This window comes from Neomonachus schauinslandi, chromosome 2 (assembly GCF_002201575.2).
Source record: "Neomonachus schauinslandi chromosome 2, ASM220157v2, whole genome shotgun sequence".
Classification (NCBI taxonomy): domain Eukaryota; kingdom Metazoa; phylum Chordata; class Mammalia; order Carnivora; family Phocidae; genus Neomonachus; species Neomonachus schauinslandi.
In genome coordinates, this window is record NC_058404.1 from 6,515,067 (window position 1) to 6,532,793 (window position 17,727).

The 17,727-nt window shown below is 42.0% G+C and overlaps 2 protein-coding genes across 5 annotated transcripts in view; one reads left to right on the top strand and one right to left on the bottom strand.

Annotated features, from left to right (window-relative positions):
• ANGPT2 (angiopoietin 2) overlaps window positions 1-5,094 on the bottom strand; it is a 54,269-nt gene extending 49,175 nt beyond the window's left edge. For 3 of the 4 annotated variants that reach the window (XM_044911553.1, XM_044911552.1, XM_044911545.1), the window contains exon 1: window positions 4,793-5,077. In XM_044911553.1, coding sequence (XP_044767488.1) covers window positions 4,793-5,077 — 285 coding nt within the window. Of the gene's footprint in view, window positions 1-4,792 lie in introns of all 4 variants that reach the window. The other variant, XM_044911541.1, reaches the window with a different exon arrangement.
• The window catches only part of MCPH1 (microcephalin 1), a 250,386-nt gene that overhangs the window by 172,238 nt on the left and 60,421 nt on the right, over window positions 1-17,727 (top strand). The window lies entirely within an intron of this gene.

Consider the following 17,727-nt stretch of genomic DNA (forward strand, 5'->3'; position numbering starts at 1 on the left):
TATCTCTCTGTCTCTGTCTATCTCTGTCTCTCTCTGCCTCTGTCTCTCTCTGTCTCTCTCTGCCTCTGTCTCTCTCTGTCTCTGTCTCTCTCTGCCTCTGTCTCTATCTCTGTCTCTCTCTCTCATGCACACGTGTCACACACACTCCTTTACTTCATCTCCTTTGCCTCAGTCTTCCAAATTTTGCTTTTTCCCCTAAATAAAACCTGTCAACCTCTTTCCACATCATTCATGGTCCAGACAAGGGTTCTGATCATGTCACAGTGGTATAATGCCACCGCACAGATTTTAAGAGGAAGGAAATTCATACGTTTTCATATTAAATTTGTTACAGTAAAGAGCTACTGTAACTCTCTTAAGTGCTCATCTGGAAGCTGAAGATTAGGGAGAGGGAGAATTTTACTTCCTAGTTTCTACTGTTTTAATGGTTTGACTTGTTTATTTTACATTGCCCATATGTTAACTTTCATAACATTTTTGCTTTTTTTTGTAAGTTATCCATATGGTGGTAGGGTTGATTGAAACTGTTGTTTTTCAATTATAAATACACAAGATTTCAGTTATAGATTAAAACCAGCACTCTGGGCCAGCCTGAGCATAGGATCACCATTGACAAGGTCATTATCCCTTTCATATTCCTGGTTTACAGCCACTGGTTTACAGATAAACTTTTGGATCACAACCTGTTTGTAAACTGTAAAGAACTACATTGATGAAAATAAACCATTTTTCAAATTTTAGTTTGGAGACTTTATGGATTACCTAGTGTCTAAACAGGAAGTAAGATATTATAGAAGTTGTGTACAGCTCCATTTCCTAGTTCTAGACTCTGCAAGCAAATAATCATCTCCCCATAGTGTGGTGCCTACATCGTTCAGCATGCCAGAAGCCTCGTTTAATAAGCAGAGACTACTTGACCATGGAAAGCAAATATTATATAAACAACATATACTATGTATACTAAATATTTAGTATGTTTTATATAATATACATAGTAAGCACACATTGTACTATGTATCTTACATGATACATAGTAAACATTATATTATACCTGCATTTTCCAAACTTAAATATGTTGTCCTTCCTTTCCCGTAGTGAAACTTTAATCATCTCTTCATTCCTTCTTATAATGATGTGAGTATATAATTAAATAACAATAGCAATCATTTCCATGCCATCTGAAATAGCGGCTTTATTCAGCTTGTCTGAATGCACAAAATTTGCTGCTAATCCTGAGCACATATTTCATGATTCAAGATACACAGATACAGCACAGAAGCGGTGGTTCTGCTCCAGTCCTGCAGCAGGGCCATTGGCTATGGATATGGTAGGATTTTTTTTTTTTTTTATTTCCTTTAGTGAACCAAGCTCTGGTTTATTTGTTTGTTTGAATATACAGCTAAGGAGTGTTTTGCAGCCACACATGATAAAATACACACACACTCCCTCTCCACCTTCCCCCGCCCCCACCATGCAGGGATGGGGGAGGGGCCGGTGGTCTCCGTGCACCTGAACCTCTCACCATCGGTTTTTCCCATTGACAGCAATTTTGTTTTTAGCAGCAAAAGTGTATTGTCCCCTATACATCCACTGAAGAAGAGTAGTTCTTCCTACCTTATTAAAAGGATATATTATTATTAGTTTTAGAGAAAGAAAAAAATCTAGATTCAGGTTTATAGTGCCTACCCTGTACTTCTTTCATCAAAAAAAAAAAGAGGAAATGTTTACATCAGTTTAATAGGCATTAGCTTTATTTTTCAAAACATTCTGTTTTAAAGCACAATAGGCTTTGCAGTTGTTTATAAATTTGAGGTATTCATCAGTGTGAAATAATTGTTTATTTCCTTTCCTTATTTCCTCTTATCGGAAAAAAAAATACATTTGGTCTCCAGGCAAGATAAAATCCACTTTTCTAAGTTATTTGTCAGTTTTTATAAAGTGAGTTTAATATCACTGGGGCAGAGGTTTAGAATAGTTGCAGGATTAGCAAGGGAATATGACTTAGAATGTTTTTTTTAGGTCATCGTGGTGTATTTGGTAAACTGTCATGCATTTATCTTATCCTTGTTTAACCACTGAGCAGAAAGTGAGCCCTCCCTATATTGTTCCATTCATATTACTCTGCACTCATTCACAAGTCTGACACTTCCTTTGCCTGGCAGATTAAAGGGGCAGTGTGGCATCTTTTGATGATGTGTAAAACAGCTTTCTTAGTCCAAGCTCCTTAGGGGATGCTAGCCACTCAGGAGATGGACTGCTAGTCATCTGCCGTGAAATTAACCAGAAACTTGGTCTTATTTTCCTTCTTAACAAGTTTTCTTAAAATCTTAAAGGTTTCCCACCCTGCCACCCCCCACAGACCCCTCTAATTTTTAGTGTTGATCAGGGGAAGAAAGGAAATATGAAACCATTAAAAAAAAGAAAGAAAGAAAAGGAACTATGAGAAACAATGAAAAACACGGAATTGTGCTTTTTCTCTCTGGGATAGTCTAGCAATATGTGTTAGATTGTGGTGTTGAACCTTTAATCCTGTGGCTTATCTATCATCCCATTATATATTATTTTCTCTCTTATGAGAAAAGCAGTGTTTATTATCACAGGTGACAAAACACAGCAATAAAAAACAAGCAGAGAGGTTACATTTAACCACTTTAAACAGGTTTCATATTTGCTTTTTTTGCTTTCATTCCCAAACGAGAAGCCTGTGAACAGAGTGAGTGAACACAGACTCTCAGGTGCACATCACCCAGATAGGCCAGGTGAACAGGTGCTGAGCCGATGAAAAGATAAACATGACATCATTGTTGGTGATAATTTAGCAGATAGCTAAAGAAAGAATCTAGAAATGCCATTGTACCACTGTTCAAATATTGACTAATTGAACCGGGAAAGGAAAAAATGTTAGTCTGTTCATGTAGAATTTCTTGTCCCTTTCCTTCTTCAAACAGCATCTCAAAGGTCCAAAAGAAGGGGGTTGTTTATCTAAGAAAGAAATATGAGCCTTGACCATGGAGTTTTTCAGGTATACTAACTGTGGGCTTCATTAAGCAAATACAATTTAACAATCTTGCATTTGGCAAAACATTCCTCCAGGTTTCTTGACTGTTTATTTTAAGAGAGGATGTACCAGTCGGGCAGATTAGGATGTTTACTATGTACGATGTATCTTTCATCTCTCGCCGTGGCTATTAGCCCTGGCATAACCGCACTGTGGATGTAGGGACGTGGTTCAGCGTAAGCATGACAATTTAAAATTAAATAGGATGTCAGAGTGAGCAGGCATTTAGGATGCAGTTTGTCTTCCACATATTTTGTCTTCCAAGTGTTTGAACCTGTGTTGCTGTGTACTTTTTATAAAACTCCATCTGTGAATGAACAGCTTCTTTTTATGTACATGTATGAATTATTGAAGATTTTAAAAGTGCACACCCCGGGGACCTTCTTTGGAAAAGAGGAAAACCTGGGGGAGAATTTGCCCAGAAGGGCTAGTGCCTTCAAAGATAATTAGTAATGAGCTGAGTATTACACAGCAGGCCTTCCTGGTGGGCGTTTGTTGTTTTCTGTGTCTGCATTGCGGCAGCTACTCTGGTCTCAGCGAACGCAGTGCTGAGGGCGCTCATTCATTCCGGCTTAGACGCCAGTCGTAACTTGGTCCTTCCTCTCTGAAGAGGACAGCTAATGAGAAACACAGATTTGGAGCCACAATCTATTCTAAGATTAAGATAAAGTATCCTAACAAAGTTTATGGGGAAATGAAAGGCTGAGAATTCTTTCTGGGGCAAGATCTTGAATGAAGTGAATTACCTTCTGTACTGTGTAAGCACCATGATGTACTGTCATTATAATATTTAATGATTAGTCTATTGCCACAATTTAAGCCTCCTTTAGAATATATATACATAGTCCATGTCAAGAAAAATTTCAGGGAGACTGGGTTTTGTAGAAATAGCCCCCACATGTACATGAGGAAAATGATCACTTGTGAAAGAAAAACTGAGCTTTCAATATCCTGTTTGGGTTAAACCCCCACTGAAATGTCTGTGAAACTGTGTATCATGATAGCCCTGCAAACATGACCAGCTGCAGCAAATGCCCTGCGCACCCGTCCCACGTGGGTGACCTTCACAGCCTGCGGCTGCAGCTAAGGGGCTGGGTGCCGGACAGACCCTCAGACCCTTGCAAAACTTACCCCATTTACAAAATGACAAACCCTTCAGGGTAAAGCCCTCAGGTTCTGAGAAACGTAAAGTCTGCTTTATTAAATTTCCTTCCATTTACCAAGGGTCGCAGTCTATTTTAGTAAATAAATTCAGGAAATTGGTAAAGCACTTTACTCCATCCGTTATGTCTCAGTAATTAGCATGATTGTCACGTTTTTCCTGGCTCCTGGCTCCGGCACCGCTGTTGCTTACAGCTTCCCCCGACCCCACTTGCCTGCAACCAGTTTATAACATCCCTGGTAACGGGGTGTTACTGAGTTTAAACCACTCACACAAACAACACAGCCTACACGTTTTGCAGAGAAGTGCACTTTCTCTACTTTATTAAATAAAGATTCCGAACTCGGAGATCTCTTTCTCTGTGGATTCTGGCATTCTTCTCAAATAATCCTTTTCACTTCCCACCCTGGACTAATTTACACCCTGGGATAGAATAAAAGAAATGATAATTCATTCGAAGGTATTAGCCACCATCTAACTATCTCCTGAGCTCATTGCCTTTGGCTGTTAAAACCAAGCTGATCTTACTAGCTTCAACTGTTCACCAAGTAAAAATGATTTTTTTTTCCTACCTTCATTAGCCACTGAGTGTTGTTTTCCATGATGTTCTCCAGCACTTGTAGCCTCTGCACCGAGTCATCGTAATCTAGTGGTGCGTCCCTCTGCACGGCGTTGGGCACGTAGGAGCTAGAAGAGCGACAGTTGTCTGTCTCTGGGAGGAGGAAAGTGTAGCTGCAGGCTCCGTGCTGAACCTGATACTGCCTTCTCCCGATGCTGTCCATGCTTCTCCGAAAGTTGTTATAGGCTGCGGCTAGGACAAGATCACAGCTCAAAGTAAAGAAAACAATCTGCCACATTCTTTCTTTCTTTTGGTAATAAACCAGCAGCTTAGCAAACTCGAAGGCACATGGGAATCCCGGTCCTAAGCTGCCTTCTCAGATGCGGGGCTCTGCGGCCATAGTTTAAGGACCATCAGTGGGAGTCTCTTCCCTCCCTTTCCAGCAGGAACTTGATTGTTAATGCTGTCTTCCCTCCGGTGGGTCGGTCCTGCAGTGAACTGTCAGATGGCAGTAGAAAGAATAACCCTGCTCACTCCTGAGGGCTGTATTCACTTTACAGACTGGCGTTAATGCTGCTTTGTTTCTCTTCCTCCAGATTCTGCGGTGTCAGGATCCGAATCAATCACTTTCCTTTCCTTATATGATAAGTTGATAAGAGCAGCCAGACATGTGTAGCAAGCTGCTCCGCCCTCCTGGCGTGTCTGTTATCTTCCTGTAGGGGGTCACTAGCCAGGCAACAGGAAAAATCCGAGCATGATGTGTGCTGTTCAACCAGGGCTATATGCTGCAGAAACCCTCTGGGAAAAACCGATCAGTTACAGGACCCCTGAGTGTTTCAGAGGCACCACCCTAATTGAGCATTTCCTCGAGAGAGCAGCGGGTCTCTCATGTCTGAGACTGATCTCACATTGCTTAGCTGGTAAAATATCTGGGGTAATAACTTTAAAGTACAATGAAAGTTCCTGTTTTTTCCTTTAGGAATAAAAATACTACAAATATGTCAGGATTTTGGTTTATTTTTGTTATTACAAACAAAGAGGAAGAAGAAGTCTTGCTCTTGTAAACTCTCTGCCTTTTCATAGGGAAAATAGTTTTCATGGGTATTTCTTGATTTTTGAACTATTAGCTACATACACAAAATTTTCGCTTATAAAAGGGTCAGAGAGGAAGATTGCACTTTACTAAATTGTGTTGGGAAAACAAGTTTCTGAGCTCCGACACTTCATCTTTTACACAAAATATCCACTTCAATATTCAAAGTAAGATATACTGGACAGATTAATGGTCCGTCAAATTACAATACACAGAGAAATCAGAATTTAAATAAGAGGATGGTGAGGGAGGAACACAAACTTTTTCTGTTTCAGGTCAGGATTTGCTCAAATCCCATCATTTTGTAATTTTTTTTTTCCAGTATCAGTTAAATCAGCCCCACTCTGTGTTGCACTCAGGCACATCACCTCTCTTTCTTCATTGAGCTCGACTGTCCTTATCTGTAAAATTCCGGGGTTGCATTAACTCCCAAGATTTTTCTATTTCAATTCTATGGCTCTGTCAGTCCCCTGGGTGACTTCCTTTAATAACTAAAGCTTAATACTTTAGGGATTAACAGTATGCTAACCAGCCAGAGTGTGCAAGGGGAAAAGCCTTGGAATCTTAGCCACGGTCTGTTTGTATCTCAGTGCACAGTCTCTGTTCTTCCCGGTCAGTGGAAGCATATCTGCACCCTGACTTGTCAGACCACTCTACCCATGAAAGTCAGAGTCAGTCTAAATCATGCACGAGCAGCTTGCAGAGCATTCTAGAATTATGATTTTAATTCTTGGGTGCTCATGGAATTTGTGTAGTGAATTCTGTTTTCCTGAAACCTGTGTTTTCAAGAGACCTAATTAGACCTTTAAAAACATCCCTCCTGTGCATGGACTGGCTCCCAGGTTACTTCTAGAGCCGGGGTTCTTAACCTGAGCTCCATTCAAGGCATCCATGAACCTCAGCATAAAATATGTCTTCATTCTTCACGAAACTGTAACTGAAATATAGCCTCTTTAACTATGGATAAAGGTCATAAGCAACAGTGGTCAATGTCTGTGGCTTTTTCATCAGTAGAAACTGTAGTTGATTTGGTACAGTGTCTCAAGCTGTTGCTTGCACTCAGCACTACATTGTCATCAGACTCACCCCCAGATCTTGTTACCTAATGTCCGAATAAAGTCGCACGTGTCATTTTCTGAGAAGGGGTTCATAGACTTGGCCAGACTCCCAGAGGGTTCTGTCACTTGGGAAAGCTAGCACTTGTGCTCGGGGAGGGTCCTAGAGCAGAAGAGGTTGATCTCACCATGATTCTGGTCTGTAGTTTCCACCGAAGGAGGAAATTAAAGAAAATGCGCCCATTCACACTAGTAACTGTAGGGGGAGGCGTGTAGGCTCCGAAGACAAGCCCTGGGTTTGAAGATGCTAACTTCTCTAAGCCTCAGCTCACTTGGAAAACAAAATGATTCTTTCTCTGTAGTGCCTTCTAGGATTGAAATGATGTAGACTAGTCATGTCCGAATATTCCTTTCTTTTTTTTTTTTTTTTTAAAGATTTTATTTATTTGAGAGAGAGAGAGAGCACGAAACGGGGGAGGGTCAGAGGGAGAAGCAGACTCCCTGTTGACAGGGAGCCCGATGTGGGACTCGATCCCGGGACTCCAGGATCATGACCTGAGCCCAAGGCAGTCGCTTAACCAACTGAGCCACCCAGGTGCCCCGAATATTCCTTTCTTTGTCAGTACTTTCTGTTCAATGGGAAGCACCTCTGCCACCATCAAGTATTGCAACTGTGTTATTATCCTCTGAATGGGAAGCAGAAACATAGGGTACATACACCGTGCTTGGTCTAAGGGTATCCCCATTTGAAAAATCATTCATCTGCCTTCCAGGCAAGTGGGGTGGTTTTAAAAGGTAGCTGCCGGAAGAGGTTGTACAGCTAGTACTTCTAGTCTGCTGGTTTGTATCAGGCCCTCTGCTGGGTACTGGGGATGGATAATGCGCTTTGCCCTTCAGACGAGAATGAGGGAGACCCATAAACTAATAGGGCGGGGTGAGAGGAGGGATTGGGGGGCATCCAGAGGGAGATGCTGCTGCTGGGGCACTGACCCCCCAGGCGGTGACATGGATGCTTTCTTATCTGTCCCTTCAAGGTCAGAACGTGCACCGAGCAGCTCTTTGTAGGTTCCTAAATGGAAATTGTTACCGGAGAGTTGCGGGGAAGCTCTGCTTAGACCAGGGGATGGCAAACTATTTCTGTAAAGGGTCAGATAGTCAGATAGCCTAATATTGGAGGCTCTGCGGGCCATCCCATCTCTGTCATAGCTACACAACTCTGCCCTAGTAGCATAACAGTGGCCGTGGACAGTCCATGGATGGGGGAGGGTGACTGTGTTCCAGACAAGCTTTATTTGTGGACCCCTAAATGTGAATTTCAACCATTTAAAGATGTAAAAATCGTTCTTAGCTCCCTGGCCATTTAAACCAGACCAAGGGCTGCCGTTTGCTGGCCCCTGAGCTAGAACCTAACGGAGTCTGCCGGGGTGGGGATGGGACATGGGGAGTGAGGCCATTCTAAAGGCACAGCCAATGTAAACAAGCAACTCTCCCCTGTCTCAGATCGTGGCATGGCTTCTTAAAGAATTGAGAAGCATGGGACCAGCCAGGAAGAAGGGACTTGCGAAAGGGGCAGGAACCTTTGACCAAAAAGAAAGCGCCACTTTGAAGCTGGATCTATAATGCAAGGTCAGGAAGGCATGCTTAGAAACCGGACTCTGGTGTAAAGCAGATGCAAGGCCCCTGCAGTAACTTAGGAGAGCCAGTAGGAGGGCCTAGAAGGAAGAGGCAGAGCTGGTTGGGGAGCCTCATGAAAGAACAGGAGCAACAGGAGACCCTCCTGTCCTCAGCCACAGAGGGGCCCATGGGGGTGGTCTGCTGGTAGCTGTGTGACCACTCCTGCCCCAGCCCAGATCCCCGTCCACTCTGAACGAGACCTGACTGTGCTGCTCAGAACTGTTGTTAACTGTGCATTTTCAAAGAGAATGCTGAGTTTTCTTCAGTGCCCTGCCGATGGGATAGCAAAGGCAGATGAAGCTATGAGATGAGAAATATTATTACAGCCTTCCCAAAAGCTGCCTTCCTGCCCAACCATTTTTTTTCCTAACAGTTCTGCCGGACAGCTGTGCATGGTATTATTTATTTTCTTAATAATGTTTGTTTTCTCCCCCATACTGTATGTCATCAGCTGAAATTTTGGAGGCTCCCATTATTTTCAGTAGAACTGTCTCAAGCTCTCCTTGCATTTTGCTCTATAACAAGGGAAATCATGTTTGATGACACCGGAGAAACCACCACGTTTCCCTATTGCTGGAAGAGGTCAGCATGACAAAGAACTCTGACCATGCTTCAGTTTGGCCTGTGGAACGAAAGCTCTAATGTGTGGGAAATGCCAGAGGATCTCCCATTGTTCGTGGCCTCGCTGTCCACTCCCAAAATGTAGGTCCATGTAGATGGACATCCACTTCATGGAGTCTGACCTACCACAATCTTCGAGAGGCCCAGGTCACCCAGAGCCATCTCAGAGGATCTCAGACATTAGGCTCTGTTTGAATGATGTCTCAGGGACCCTGAAACCAAAAAAAAAAAAGGATACAAGCTTTGGAATAGCACAAAGTGGGGCCGCCCCCAAGCCATGGATAGCCAAACAGAATTTTCGAGTCGGCCTATGTGATCTCTATTGTAGAGTTGAGCCAGTTTAATATTCAGGATTTAACTGGATGGTTAAATTGTTGGACAAATTAAGGGATGGAAGTGGGACAGACTAGTCCAGGGAGAGGGGGCAGTGTAGCTTTCTGAACTGTTACAATCCCAGTAGGTGAACCTGGCAGATGTCTGCTCTGAGAAGCCCATCCCTGATTGGAAAACACATGGAAGGTACTCAGGTACTAAGAAGCACAGAGATCTCCCACATCTGCTGACCCTTTGAGCCTAAGGCTTCAGCTGTCCCATCTGCCCAGACCCTCCAGAGCTGTCTCATGCCCGCTCTGCTCACCACCACCCAGAGCAGAACACTTTCGTCCCAGCACTGCCTGCCCCCCGGCCAATGTGGCCTTAATTTTTGGAAAGTGCTATGTTGCTATAGGAGGGACTTGCGGAACTGAAATACCCTAATAAATGAGGCTGGAGACACCCTGTTTCAATTTTTAGCCATTTGTAGGCGGACAGGCACACTCAAGACACTGAGGCGCCTGCCTGGCATGCCAGAGCTAGGAACAGCTTTGGAGACATTCGTCCATCTCCCTCCCTCTCCCTGGCTTTTTAAAAATTGGCTAAATAAAATCAGTCAACATGTTTATGTACAATTTAATGTTCAGTGCACAGGGAAAACCATTAGAAAGTTCAGCAGACATAAAATTGTTGTTAGAGAAAGTTATTTTTACTACTTTTATTTCCAAATTGTAAATAGTAATGAAGGAGAGCTAAAGATGAAGGCACGACTGGAAGGGAGGAAAGAGGAGAGGGAGGGAGGGAAGGAAATCAGCATTTCACCTTTCCAAAAGGAGGCTCCCTCTATGGTGATTTCTTTATAAGTTTCACGGAAGATGTCTATTTCTACTCGATTTCAATATATGTTGAATTGAACTTTATCTACAAATGGAATCTAGAGCCATTTGCAAAAACTTTGGTGATGCCTCTCTCTCGAGTTCCTAATCATGTTGAACTACCATTAAATCTTGAACTTGGCAGGTGAAAGGTAATTCCCAGCCATGAGATTTGGAAAAAAAAAAAAAAAAAGAGCCAAAGAAAAGGCCCCTTCAAGTTACCATAAAGACAGAAGGAAAAGAAAAAAAAGCGTTAACTATGAACACACACACACACACCCACACACACACACACATCCCCTTGGAAGATAAGTCTTGCCCCCAGGATAGCCATGGAAATCAAGGCTCAGTGAAGTGAGGTGATAAGAATCCCATCAGCCCTGATTGACTTATTTCGCTTAGCATAATACCCTCTAGTTCCATCCCCGTTGTTGCAAATAGCGATTAACATAACATAATAAAATAAAATTAAAAAAAAAAAAAAAGAATCCCCTCAGCCCAGTGTGTCTCTGGGCCTTTCTTCTCCATTAATGGTGATGAATTTAAGGAGAATTTAAAGCAATGATTTTTTACCCTGATTTTAACATGGCAAAGCTTTAATGTCTTCGGAGGGCCATTTCATCCTGGCTGTCACCCCTGTGCAGCACAGATACACATCCCCAGGGACGGACTCCATTTCACTGCCAGAGACTTCTTGCAGCCTTTGGTCATCTTGAGCTGGAACTCCTGGGTCATGTGTGGAGCCCACCAGGTGCCTGCTTCAGTATCCTGGACCTCTGGTGTCCGTGAGCAGGGGAGGTCCTCTCAGAAGTGCACACATCAGTGCAGACTTAAAAAATCAAATTGTGTGAACTAGCTTAGGATAGAATCTCTGGAAATCCCACCGATTCTCTAACTGCATCAGTTAAGCTTTATATATACACATTCTAGCTACATTCTCAATTTCCTGGCTTTACCAACTGTTGATTTCTCCTTTCTTTGCCTCTTTAGTTTCATCAAATGTAGATAGCTAGAAGAGGATGATTTACCTTGTAGAATACACACAGTTCTGAAATGAGGTATGATGCCTAGTTAGCACAATTTCCCATCCAATTAAATATAGGTAGCATGTGACATAAAATAGCTGGCCCATTATATTTAGAGAACAAATTAAATGCCCCCCACTTAGAATGGGGGCACTGGCTGCAGAGAATTCACCTTTGTGGAAGGTGAGCAAATGTATATTTTGTTAAAATAAGGATCTGCCTGCCGGAGAAGGAGAAAAAGCCCTTTGCCAGATGTGTTTTCAGGCAATTTCCTTTCCTGGGAAACAGCCATTTCCCCTGCATTACCAGACCTGTTTTCATTCGCAGAGCAGAGGGGGTAAGCGCTGGGACCAAAGGGCAGAGGCCCAGATAGCATCAGCGTTATCTGTGACGATTACCTGTCTTCTTGCAGCTGTACCACTTCTGTTCGATGGAGGGCTGCAGAGGCTCTTGGGGAGAGGGTTATACCGATGGAAAAATCAGACTTAATCATAGCAGAAAAATCTCTTTCACGTGACTCTCAGGTCACTGTTGTTCTTACTCAGCTTAGCTCAATTAAAAAGGTACCAAATACTCATTCCTTCTAGCTTAGTGGAGCATTTGCTATGAAATGCCATCCAGAAGACATTTAGAGAGGACAGATCGTTTTTTAAGGAAACTTAAAAGATTCTGAATCTTTTATAGTCTGCACTGCCGTGAACCAGCATAGCGTCTGCTAAGGAATGCTGATTTTTTTAAAGCCACATTGTCCATTATAGGTAGCTTTAAAGATTGAAGAGAAAAAGCTTTTTATATATTAGAGCCTTGGAAAATATCCAAGTAACTATTTTTTTTAAGATTTCATCATAAATTCCCTGAATTTTTAGGAATGTTTTAGTTTATATAATTCTCCTGTTATATAAAGTTATCTCAAATGCTGTTTGATTTTAAAATATTTTCATTCTCTAATATTTTTATGGAGTATTTTATCTTCTCATCAAAAAAAAAAAAATTGCCCAAAAGGTCAAGATACAAGTCAAAACTTTAAAAAGGCAGTGGATGAAATTCTAAAACAGTAGATGAGTGCATTAGCCTGATAATATTTTTGCCAGTAATTCTGTGTCCTGTTTTCTCCCCATAGAAAAAAAATGCTAAACATTTTCTTTCAGTTGATTTATGTCAATGATTACTCTTATACCCATGACCAATATAAAGTCAATAGACTCTTTCCTTTGACTAACACAGTGGTTCATTAGAGATTTTGAGGTGGGCTTATAATTTTTGTTAAATGCTCCTAAATCCATTTAAACAATGTTTTTAGAGAATTCAAATTCTTTGCTTGTGGGAAATGTGCCCAGTCTCTTTGTCATAACCATTCTACTAAAGGACTATATAAATTTCTCTCAGAATGAATTTTCCTTTGAAAGTGGCTTAATGCCATCTTGATTAATCTTTGTTTAATCTAAATTTATAAAATTTTTATCTTAATTATGAGAAACCTTTTAAAATAAGAGATAAAAATGTCATATGTGCTATTTACATGAAGATATATTATCTCTCTTGGTTATAGGTTAACATAAATAAGTTTGCTTATGTCAAAGAAGTAAAAAAAATAAAAAGCACATGACCCCCTTTTGGTATTCCTGTCTGCCTGACTGACTTGATATAAAAAAATCTTCCTGTGGGAAATTAGGCTTGATTATGGAGTTATAAGTATAAAAACTCATTTTTGAAAACTTATATATAGTTTCTAAAGAATTGCATTAGAAATAAAACAAATAGTTATGCATAAAAGGAAGCAGTTTGCATTAAAGCCTATAAAAATAACTCCATGCCATTCATGTTCCTTGGTCAAGTTAAGTATGGTTGTCAACTGATGATTTAATTCTCTCCTAATAATATGATATGTATATGCTCCACTTTTTGTCTTAAACACTATCTCAATTTCTTTGGTGCTCCATTAATATTCCCAAAATGTTTTATTTCAAGGAAAGTATCTAAATTCAAAGAAAGACTGATTAAAAAGAAAAAAAAATGAAAGGAAGTAAATTGTACAAAGCCTGTAAAGAGAGGACATTTATAGCGGCATTAAGATACCTAATTCCTGGCATCTGTTTCCCTCAAAAAAAAAAAAAAATATATATATATATATACACACACACCTATATATATATATCAACAGTGGTTTATGAAAGTCCTAACACTCTTCTAGTAGAATATTTACACAAAAAGAAATACTACTTACTTTCCCCCAAAATCTTGATGCATATTTCAGTGATCTTTTTTACTTATAGGTCAAGAAGTCTTGCTTGACTACAATAAAAATTAAAACAGACACCTGCTAGAGATGGTACCTCTATGGGAATACAGGTAGCACATCCACTGGTAGTACTCACCCGCTCCCTCTGCTGGCCTCATAACAGATAACAGGCAAGACCATCCATGTTTTATCACAGTCCCTAATAGAAATGACACACAATCAATTAAGGGCATAAATCAATGGCAGTTAATAGACAACCTGGAATGCTTTCATTATAGTTTGAATGCAAGAGAACCCCACACCATATGCAGAAGTTTAACACCTACTTACACGTGTGTGTGTGTGTTGTGTGCACGCACACACACACAGTGAAAAATACTTTTCAGCATTTGTTTATCACACACAGAGCTAGAAGCTATTTTAGTATCGTCTGGTGATCAGGTTTCTGCCAAAATGAGTGTGTGCCATAGCAACAGTGAAAAACTGGAATTTTGTGCTGTCTCTGCAAGGGGTGAGTTTAGAGACCTGATCCTTGCAGCAATTTTTCTACAGTCTGCTGAGAAGGGTCCACATTCTGTCACACAGGGACAGAGCCGTGACACCTGCCCTGGTGGCTCTGGGTAGTTCCGAGCAGGAGCACTGCACGTGGGAGGCTCCTGAGTAGAGATGCAGTCTGAGTCAACAGCCAAGAGTACTTTCAGTGAGTGTCTAGATCCAAATGTTTCACTTACTTAAAAAGGAATCTCGTGGGGTGCCTGGGTGGCTCAGTCGGTGAAGCGTCTGCCTTCGGCTCAGGGCATGATCCCAGGGTCCTGGGATCAAGCCCCATGTCAGGCTCCCGGATCAGCGGGAAACCTGCTTCTCCCTCTCCCTGCTGCTCGCCCTGCTTGTGCTCTCTCTCTCTCTGTGTCAAGTAAATAAAATCTTAAAAAAAAAAAAAAAATCTCATCCCTCCTCCGAAATAGAGACCAAAAGTGAAGGGAACGACATTTCAAGCCAAGAAAGAGCATGTGTAGTAAGTATGAGACCACAGAACTGAAGAGGAATTATGTGATTCAGCAGACTTCAGGGAAGGTGTGAACTTGGAGGCCCCCCCCCGGAATCAGCTCCTGAGGAGTCGGGCTCAGGCATTCGGATTTTACCCTGAGAGAACCTGGAGCCACGGGGCGTGTTTTCTAGAGGGAGTAGAGTCATCTGATTTTGAAAGGCCCCTGCAGTGCCCTGTGGAAGAGAGGCTGGAAGAGAGTGAGATGAGAAACTGCACAGCCAAGCAGCTCAGATGTTACGGAGCCTGGAGCTCGAGAAGACTTGAGAGGGACAATCAGTAGGAATTCTGGATTAATGGGCTATGGGGATTCTGGGAATGGGATTGGTTTGCTGTTGGCGTTGACTCTTCCACTTAAAACAACTAAAAATGTGGGATGCCTGGGTGGCTCAGTCAGTTAAGCGTCTGCCTTCAGCTCAGGTCATAATCCCAGGTTCCTGGGATCGAGTCCCGCATCGGGCTCCCTGCTCGGCGGGGAGTCTGCTTTGCCCTCTGACCCTATCCCCTCTCATGTGTTCTCTCTCATTCTTTCTCTCTCAAAATAAATAAATAAAATCTTTAAAAAAAATAAATAAAATAAAATAAAAATAAAAATAAAACAACTAAAAATGCTGAGTAAAATAATAGAGTAAAATAAAATAAAATAATAAATAGAAAATAGAAAATAAATTTGGCCCAAATTTAAGTGGAGCCACAGATCAAAGGAATCAAGTGGAATATTCAACAGATTTGCCCTCAAAGCATTTGGCAAATGGCAAACCTGAACCTCCCTTTTCAGGGCCCAGAGGGTGGGGCGAGGAGACAAAGGCCCTGCCAGTGGAGAGTTTGAGAGGCACCCCCTCCATGAAGGTGGGGCCCCAGGGACTCTACCTGCAGTGCCTGGGGCAGAAGGAAACCTGTCCGTGCTGCCTGACAATAAACAGAAAGGGGGAGCCCATCCCTGAGGATCGTAACCACAGGAGCACCCTTTTTAGTTTTACAGAGCAAATTAGGTGGTTGGAAAAAAACTCAAGTCATGCTGAATTTTTCTAAAGTGGTCCCGGGCTAGTGCTATCAACCCCTCCCTACCACCTCCACACCCCCAGTTTTGTAGCAAAAGTGAATCCTTTCCAAAAGAATGCACCTTCATGGGGCACCTGGGTGGCTCAGTCAGTGAAGCATCTGTCTTCTGCTCAGGTCACAATCCCAGGGTCCTGGGATCGAGTCCCGCATTGGGCTCCCTGCTCAGGGAGGAGCCTGCTTCTCTGTCTCCTCCCCACTTGTGCTCTCCGTCTCTCTGTCTCTCAAATAGATAAATAAAATATATTTTTTAAAATGCACCTTCATCATTAAGTCTCAAAGAATTCTTACAGATAATTTCCCAAAGAAAATGAGTACCTCGCAAGAATAAATGAACATGTAAGCAGACATGGTCTCATTAGCAAAAGTCCGCAGAAAGAAGAGATGGCCAAAGCAGACCGGCAAGAACTTTATAAATGGAACCTATCAGCTACATTTTATGAGATAACCGTCCATACTGGATTAGTTTCTTCAGGCTGTTGTAACAACATGCCACAAACTGGGGAGCCTAAAACAGCAGAGGTATTATCTTCCAGTCCTGGAAGCTAGAGGTGTGAAGAGCCTGTATGAGAACCGTTCCTTGCCTCTGCATAGCTTCTGGTGGTTTGCTGATGATCCCTGGCATTCCTTAGGTTACAACCATGTAGCCCCATTGTGTGCCTTAGTCCTCACATGTCACTCTCCTGTGTGTGTCCCTGTGTCTTTATGGGCCTCTCTTCCTATAACAGCACCAGTCATACCACTCCATTATGACCTCAGCTTAACTAGTTCCATCTGCAACAATTCTGTTTCCAAAGAAGGCCACATTTGGAGGTTAAGATTTACATCTTGGGGGAGGGGGGCACAGTTCAACCCATAGCACTTACCATGCTTTAAAGATATAAAATCTTGAAAACACCTAAAGGGTCATAACACTAAAGAAGGAAAAATCTGGTACACTTAAAAAGAAAACCTAATGAAATTTAAAAAAATACAATAACTGAAATTCATAGAGATCAAAAAGATTAGATGCATCTAAAGATCTGAAGAGAGACTCACTGAGTTGAAAGATAAGTCAGAGGGATTCATCTGAGAGTCCAGTACGGAGACACCAGGAGGCGGGCGCTGGGAAAGAAGGCGAGGGACCCCAAGGGTGGAATTTGAGGAGGAGTGGAGAGGAGAAAGAACAGGGCAGGCAGTTTGCAGATTTTCCCCAAACAATGAAGGACACCGAGATACAGATTCAAAAAACCCGAGGAGTCGACCAACAGGATCATAACAAGACCAGATATAGGAGTGAGAGGGAAGAGTGAAGAATGATGGCAGCTAGCTGGTTGGTGACACATGGGAGCCCAGGGGCAGAGGAAGGCGGGGGAGGTGATGAACGCAACTTCATGCACATTCAGTTGTGATGTAATGTTCGTGATCAATATCAGTGCCAGTTTTGTTAAATGACTTAGTATTAAATAGCGTAGGAAAATAATGAAAAACAACAGCTACGTAAATTGCATAAATCTTAACAATCTAGGTTTTTCTAGATAAAGTGAAATAGCGGAGTGTTGTCATCAGCCTTGACCCTTGACCACAATCCCACTGGTGCAAGTTCTGTGGATTCTGGCATATTGTCCTGTTCTCTAGATTTCTGCTCTAGAGGAGATAGTAAATAAAGAAGACCCAGGCTGGTCTGTATAAAGTTACTTCATAGTGTCTATGAGATGCTACAAGTGATTGAAAATAAAATCTGCAAGACATAATTAGGAGCAAGGTAACTTTTTTATAGATCTGTCATTTCTCTGAGGGCCTTTGCTGTGATTCAGTTGGGTCCCCTAAAAATTCATACACTGAAGTCCTAACTCCCAGCACCTCAGAATCAGGCCTTCTTTGGAAATAGGATCATTGGAAATAGAATTAGTTAAATTACAGTAGTGACTCCAAACTGTAGAAGGATGGGCCCTAATCTAATATGACTGG